This window comes from Lolium perenne, chromosome 5 (assembly GCF_019359855.2).
Source record: "Lolium perenne isolate Kyuss_39 chromosome 5, Kyuss_2.0, whole genome shotgun sequence".
NCBI classification, from domain to species: Eukaryota; Viridiplantae; Streptophyta; class Magnoliopsida; order Poales; family Poaceae; genus Lolium; species Lolium perenne.
The window spans coordinates 165,978,081-165,985,597 of record NC_067248.2 but is presented as its reverse complement, the minus strand read 5'-3'; the positions used below and the strand labels follow the sequence as shown (position 1 = coordinate 165,985,597).

The 7,517-nt window shown below is 50.5% G+C and overlaps 1 protein-coding gene across 1 annotated transcript; it reads right to left on the bottom strand.

Moving 5' to 3' along the window:
• Positions 1-1,693: 1,693 nt before the first annotated feature.
• On the bottom strand, positions 1,694-7,181 carry LOC127303728 (subtilisin-like protease). The gene is made up of 2 exons (XM_051334433.1): positions 4,980-7,181; positions 1,694-2,083 (listed from the first exon to the last, which is right to left on the bottom strand). Exons 1-2 carry the CDS (start codon positions 7,179-7,181, stop codon positions 1,694-1,696), a joined length of 2,592 nt encoding a protein of 863 aa, XP_051190393.1.
• Between the last annotated feature and the right edge of the window lie 336 nt (positions 7,182-7,517).

The window sequence follows — 7,517 nt, the reverse complement described above, 5'->3', positions numbered from 1 at the left end:
TTCGTCGTGGCAGCAGCATAAGCACACTCCTTCCTTCGACGACTTTCAGTACTATCAGCAGCAAGCTGCTTTCGACGAGTGGCAGCAGCAGCATGCTCCTTTCATGGGAGGAGCAGGATACTCGCAGGGTATGTACTTTTCTAACTATTGTGTTCCGTATAAATTATACGCCACTTAGTTTGACATCACTTATATTTCTTGCCACATGCGTCTAATCCTTCATGGGGAGCCAGTGATCAGGATGCTGAGCACATGGAGTATTACATCACACAGCATAACTATGTCGGTATGCAGACTCCTCCACCAGAGCCCACACAGGAGATGCAGTACGACCCCGAGGCCGGGTCCTGGATCCCTGCAAGCAACGTCAGGGCCCCGAACAGGTTCGGTTGAACACCCTGTGGTACGACACCCCCACGACAGCCCAGACTACGCCGTCCCCCGGCTGATGTATCACCTATGTATGGGGCATTTATGTATGCATTACTCCTATATGAGACATTTATGTATACATGACTTACATATGAGACATTTATGTATGCATGAATTTTGTATGAGATATTTATGTACGCTTGATTTCTCGCCACTTATCTCCCGCTCACATCTTCCGCTTCGTGCAAAATCAATAGTACTTTATTAAAACAGCGTAGAAAATTAAGATACAATAGAGCTGAAATTTAAATACGGCTTATCACTACAACTGAATTTAAGATACATCAAGAAACTAAAACTTAAACTAAGAACGCAGCACACCCTTTCCCTTGCCCTTCGACGATGCAGCTTTCATGGCCTTGGTGCTAGGCTCGAAGTCGTCGTCCGAGTCGACAACCGGCGGTGCAGCACTCCTGCCCTTCGAGGACTTGGCACTCTTGCCCTTCGACGATGCAGCTTTCTTCGCCTTCGTGCTAGGCTCAAAGTCGAGTCGACGACCGGCGGTGCAGCACTCTTGCCCTTCGAGGACTTGGAACTCTTGCCCTTCGACGATGCAGCTCTCTTCGCCTTGCTGCTAGGCTCAAAGATATCATCGTCATCCTCACTCTCAATCGTCCACCGTGATGGATATTTCAAATTCATTACCCTATCTTCTTCATTCTTCCATGTTAGTGACTCACACTTCTCATTCAACCTGATAAGCTCACACCTTATTTCCCGTGGGCTGCGAGCATGCATCTTCTTGACTGGCCATCCATAAGACCAAGTCTCAAATTCCTTACCCACCTTACGGAGCAAGGCGTCGCTACTGATGAACTCCTCGAATGTATCTACCTTACTCTCCCTCATCACTTTGCGGGCCTCGTCTAGAAGAGGTTTGGCCATGAATTCGTTGAAAAGATAGGGAGATTCTTACATGGGGGATCCATCTTGTTGACAGAATACACTGAAACACAAGGAAATGGGAGGTTTTTATAGGCTAGAAGGGATAACTTTCGGCGGGAAGATTGAGCGAAAATTGGGCGGGAAAAAGTGGCGAGAGATTTGGGTGGGAATAAATGGTGAGAAAAATGGGCGGGAAAAATTGTGCGGCGAATTTCGGCGGGAAACAATTGAGCCAAAATTTCGGACACAACATTTTTGCGGCAAATTCATTCCACATTAATACTAAAACTGAAATAAAGATACATTGAAGCTGAAATTAAAATAAGGCTTATCACTACAACAGAATTTAAGATACAACCACAAACTAAAACTGAAATTAAGATACATAGCCAGTACGACACAACACACTACTTTTCCTGCGTCCACCGTGGCCATTTTCCAGACTTGTTGCCTCAGAAGCTCTTTCCCTTAGTCTCTTCCTTTCCGCTTCACGAGCCTCCCTGCGCACCTCTTTCTCTACAAACCTACGTGCAACCTCATCATCCAACATCTTCTGATTCACCTCCCGATTACGAGCTTGTTCCGCCCTAAGTTTCTGGATCTGTCTCTCTCGCTCTGCTTTAGCATTAGCATGAGCCTTTTCCTGATGCTCCTCCTCAAAGAACGTTGCCCACTCACGCTGGCGTTTCTCCTCAACCTCCTGCCGCACCCAACCCGGCTTCTCCGTGTCTATCCAGTGAAACCATTTGCATAGGGGTGGGGGAGACTGCAACACAAACAGTAACATTAAATCACATTCATAAATAAATTTATGCCTACATAAAATTATGTCGAAACATACCGGCGGGCTGGTGGACGACGAAGCTGAAATACGGGGTGGATCATGCTCATAGCTCACACACATGAAAAATTTCATGCCGAACTGGTCGGAGAAATCCTCCACCTGCTTAACCTTAGCAAGACGGCCGCACCAACACGGCTCCGCAGTCACACCCGGGGGAAAACTTGCAGCCTTCGCCTTCACCGGCCTAAACTTCTGGTCAGAGCACGACACACTCATGGTGGCTAAGGGTGAGCAAACAGAAAAAAGAGAGAGATAGAAACACTTGTGCAGCGAAGACTATCGATGGCTTCTTTTATAGGCAAAAATCCGAGAGCGTGGCGGGAAAATATAGCGAGAGATAGTGGCGGGAGATCGTGGCCGAAAGGACTGGCGGGAAGGATGGTGGGAAGGAGTGGCGGGAAGGATGGCGGGAAGGGTGGCGGCAAGAGCGGGAGGGAAACACGACGGTGTGAACGGGAGAGGAAAAAATATGGCGGGAAAGCGGTGGCGGGAAAATAATTTGGGAGAAGTGCCAGGAGATATCACTGGTAATAAACCTAAACAGAATCCATGCAAACCATTGGGGTTTAGATGGCCAATTGGTCGGTAGCTGTCCTATCGGTCTACAGCTGACCAATTGGTCAGCTATCGACCAACTAGTTCTTGACAGAGCACCGTCATCCGACTCTCACTCGATCTCCTATGGACCGATCGGTCAGGTAATGAACGACCAGGTCACACTTTTCAACTTTTTTGGAATCGCGCTCTATTCCTACACTTAAATAAAAAAAATCGTATTATTTTTAAAAAATCGCCTTTGGACAAACGGCTTAGTGGTCTTTGTGGAGTTCTTGGGGTCTCCAATTAACTTGTGGAGATTTCCTCAAGTTTTTTGTGGCTTAGTGGTGTTCTTGGGGCCTCCAATTAAGTTGCAGATATTCCTCAAGTGCAAGGCCTTTGTGGCGGAATATTGGGAGCCTCCAACTAAGTTGTGGAGTTAGCGCCAAGCTTTGTGCGAGTTTGGTGACCACCCTAAGGTTCCACAGTGGATCGAGGTCTTCCTTTTCGGTGGCAAGGGTCGAGGAGCATACAGTGAGGCCTTCGGGGCCTTTGGAGTGATTTGTCCTCCACACCGCTCCAACGGAGACTAGCACTCGCAAGAGTGTGAACTTCGAGATACTTCGTCGTCTCCTCATCAACTCAGTTATTCCTATACCCGAGCTATTTACTTATGCACTTTACTTTGCGATAGCTTTGCTTGAAGTTATATATCTTGCTATCACATAGTTGCTTGTATTGCGTAGCATAAGTTGTTGGTCCATATAGGTGAACCTTAATTATATAGATTTTTATGCTTGACAAATTAAATGCTAGTTTTATTCCGCATTTGTTAAGCCATAATCGAAAAAGTTTTAAACTGTCTATTCACCCCCCTCTATTCCGTGTCCTTTCACGTGCACTTTCAGATTTTTGAAATTTCTAAAACCTCACACTTCTATGTTTCTGAAAATTATGATGTTAAATATATAGGTAGACATATACAGTAGGGATGTATGCAAACAAGCCCCGTTAAAAAATATGCTGTATTTTTGGAAATATAAAATAGATAAATTTCTAACAGTAAATGGTAGTACAACAGTATTAAAATATTATATATTTTTGTCAGAATTTTTTTATTTAAAGCCATAATTTTTGGAGACATCGAAATGTGAGGTTTTAAACTTTTTAAAAATCTAAAAGTGCATGGAGCACTGGTGCCCATGTGCACCAAATCCCCTCTCCCGAAAATAATCATAAAAAACTATGATGACTAAGGAACATGCAAAAGGTTCTAAGTTGTAAATCTTTCCCTTTCTCACTGAGGTTTCTTTTAGTGAATCTCTGAAATAAAATTCATGAGCGTTCGTTCCACCAATGCACTCAAAAGCCAAACACTCCCAAGCAACTGAAAAAAATGCATCATGGTGGCAGCATGGTAGAGTCCTACGCCCCAATTCAGCAAGCATATGCCCAGTGGCCACTGAGTACTAAGGAGGTCATATTAGTCTAGTTATTCTTTTTGAGCGAAGCGGCGCAGATTTGCAACATTGCGAGATGGAAATAACCTTCATCTAGCCTGAACTATATAAGCACATCAGAGGACTACATTGGCTGCCAGATGCAATGTCATTTAGATGAATACGGTACAATTAGCAATCCCTATCTAGGCATGGAAAAGGTCATTACAACTTTACCTGCTGCTCCGAGATATGTTCTGCTTCGCAGCTTCACGGAAGGAAAATGTTAGTGTCTAGAAAGAATTGTCTCGTGCTTTCTGAAAATATGTATACCATATATATAGGCTTCTGACATGAAGAGCCTACTGCAAGCAATGGTACCAATAACCCCAAAATCTGTTCGTTTTTTGATGTCGAAAGTTTCGTCTAAATTTAAATGTATCTAGACACTCTTTACTACATAGATTTGACTGCTACATTCACAAATTTCGAGTGGCCTTGTGAGTTCCAGAATTTTCCCCACCCACAGATTTGACTGCTACATTCGCAGTTTAATGACAATACAAAACAACCTAAAACATTCCAGCATCTGCTTAATTAGTTACCCTAACAACCACGCAATCGAGCTTTACTGAAGATTCTGGTGCTGAACAGGGGTATGGAAATTGGGATGGGCTCACAAAATGTTCTCATCAGCAAATGAACCCAGAATTTATTATCATACGACACACACGACACAGTGACAGGTAGTGTGCATGAGTACTAAGGTTGCAGCACGACTGCTCGATCGACTCGGTGGCCGACGATCATCTTCATATGTTGACAACGATGCGGCTGCTGACCCGGTGGGAGGGAGACTGCCAGTACAGGACTCCCTCCACCTGCGTGTTCTTCCCTTTGTAGTCGGCCGAGACCTGGAAACTGTGCTTCTCGCCCGGAATGACAAAGCTAAGATTATTGGGCGACACGTTCACCTGCACCGAGTCCCTCATGTCCACATAGGCGTGGTAGATTTCCCCTACCGCCGATCCCGTCATGACATTGGTGAGCGTCCGCTGCACGGTGGTGTTCGTCGGCACCACCAAGCTGGGGTAGTTCAGATCGATGTCCCGCACGCCGGCGGGCAAGGTGGAGCAGTTGAGTCCGAGACCTCCGATTATGTCCTGGATGTCGTCGTGGCCGTGGGGGGCGAAGGCGTTGCAGATGAACGCAGCGTAGTCGCTCGCGTCCATGTCGTAGACCAGGCCGGGGCTAACGGCGGCCTGGGGTGTGATGTGGCCAGCCCCGAGGTCGAAGACGCTTGCCCTCTGCCGCTGCTCGTCCAGGATAATATCTCCCACGTTGTCGTAGATGCTCGCCGTGGTCATGATGGCGGACCGAATTGCTGCCGGCGACCACTCCGGGTGCAGGTTCTTCAGCAGAGCGGCCACGCCGCTGACGTGGGGCGTCGCCATCGACGTCCCCGACTTGAATACGAAGGGCATGTCCTGTTCCACACCGGCGGCGAGAATGTTCAATCCCGGCGCCAGGATGTCCGGCTTAATGATGAACGGGTTGTTGGGGCTCGGGCCCCTGCTGGAGAAGGCGGCCACCATGGGCGCCCCTCCAACGTTCACCAACGTGCCTCTGAAAGACACCTGCGCGGCGGCGTCTGGATACTGGCAGTACTCCCTTATCTTCTGGCCCGTGGTGGCGGGCACCTGCACCGTTGACGCCCCGTAGTCGAGCAGGGACGATGTGTGGCCCTTTTTCTCCGGGATGACGATCACCACCTGCGCCGCGCCTCTGTCGTAGAGATTCTTGACAACCGAAGGGGCTACGAGATCGCAGATGACGATGTGCGAACTCGCGCTGTCAGCGCTCACGCCCAAGCACTTCCGGTCACCCTCGCCGGGGCAGTGCAGGGGGAAGTATTTGTTGACGTTGACGCCCTGCACGAGCGCCTCTCCTTCCACGAGATCGCCATCTTCCAGCACCAAGTCGCCGGAGATCCGCCTGTCCACAGTGCCGGCGCCGATGGTGAAGTGCCACGGCGCATCGTTCCGCACAGACGATCGGTCTGGCCCTCTGTTTCCGGCCGCGGAGACGACGATGATGCCCTTTGCGACGGCGCGGAACGCGGCTATCGTCACCGCATCCTCGTAGTATGGTGGCGCTGGCAAATCTTTTCGGCTGAGGGAGGCGGAGATGACGTCGACGCCGTCCCTCGCAGCCGCCTCAAATCCATCGACGACGGCCCGGTAGGGGCATCTGCCGAGATCGCAGACCTTGTATATGGCCAAGTGCGCTAATGGAGCAGTCCCAGCAGCCTTCCCGGCGGCCTGCCCGCCGTGGAAGTAGGAGGCGTTGCCGACGAAATTCCCGGTCGCCGTCGAGGCCACGTGGGTGCCGTGACCGTTCTCATCCCCTGGGCCGGAGCTGCCGTCGACGAAGGACCTGGCGCCGATGATTTTGTTGTTGCAGCGGAAGCCGCCCGTGGCCGCGCAGGTGCCCTTCCACCTGGCCGGCGGCGAAGGCACCCCCGTGTCGTCAAACGATGGGTGACCGGAGTTGACGCCGGTGTCCATTACTCCGACGATGATTCCCTTCCCGTAGCCGGAGCTGTCCCAGATGTAGCTGGAAACCGTGTTGAGGTCGAGGAAGTCCGGTGTATGCGTCGTGTCGAGGTACATGTCGCCGTCCGGGAACCACCGGCCAAAGCCGGGATTCCTGGAGAGTGCCTCCAGCTCCTCCTCGGTTAGCCAGGCGGCGAAGCCCTGGAACAGTGTACCGTACGAGCTTACGAGGCGCGGCTTGCCGTTGTCAATGACGGCGCTGGGGAGGAAGGACATGTGCCAGTCGCGGCGCGCGTCGTCGTCCATGGTGAGGTGGGCGCCGTCCGCGCGAGGCTTGAGCAGCACAATGTAGATCTTGTAGTCTGCGGGGCTGGGGTGGTGGGGCGGGGGATGCTCGAGGGCAGCTGCGGCGGCGGATGGTGGGGTGGAGGTGAAGAGGAGGAGGAGGAGGATGGTGGTGAGGAGTGAAAGCGCGTGGGCGGGCGCCATTGCTGCGAGCAGAGCACGACGTTGTGGGACTGTTTGAATGGGAGTGGTCAGCTTTGCGCATACTATGTCTAGTTTTATACTCGCGCGCTCGGATGCATCGTAGCGTACGTGCTTGAAAAATCCGGGCTTTGCGCGTGGCGGCTCCAACGCGCCGGTGCCATATGCATGGTCAAGCAGACCGGAAGGTTGGCTGGCTCGGCTAGCCTGGTGCACGCCCAGGTCGGCATGCATCATACGCCATGGTGTCAATCTATATATCCATGTGGCCGCCCGTAGTTTGGCGATCTAGGAATATATACATGAATGAATGCTGTTTTTTTACACGCCCAGTAAGTG

Excerpts from the sequence above, each read along its gene's own strand:
- LOC127303728 (XM_051334433.1), bottom strand. The coding sequence starts at position 7,181 with ATGGCGCCCGCCCACGCGCTTTCACTCCTCACCACCATCCTCCTCCTC. Across the intron at positions 2,084-4,979 it reads GGCAGTCTCCCTCCCACCGG|TCTCCCCCACCCCTATGCAA; the intron begins GTCAGCAGCCGC and ends TTTGTGTTGCAG.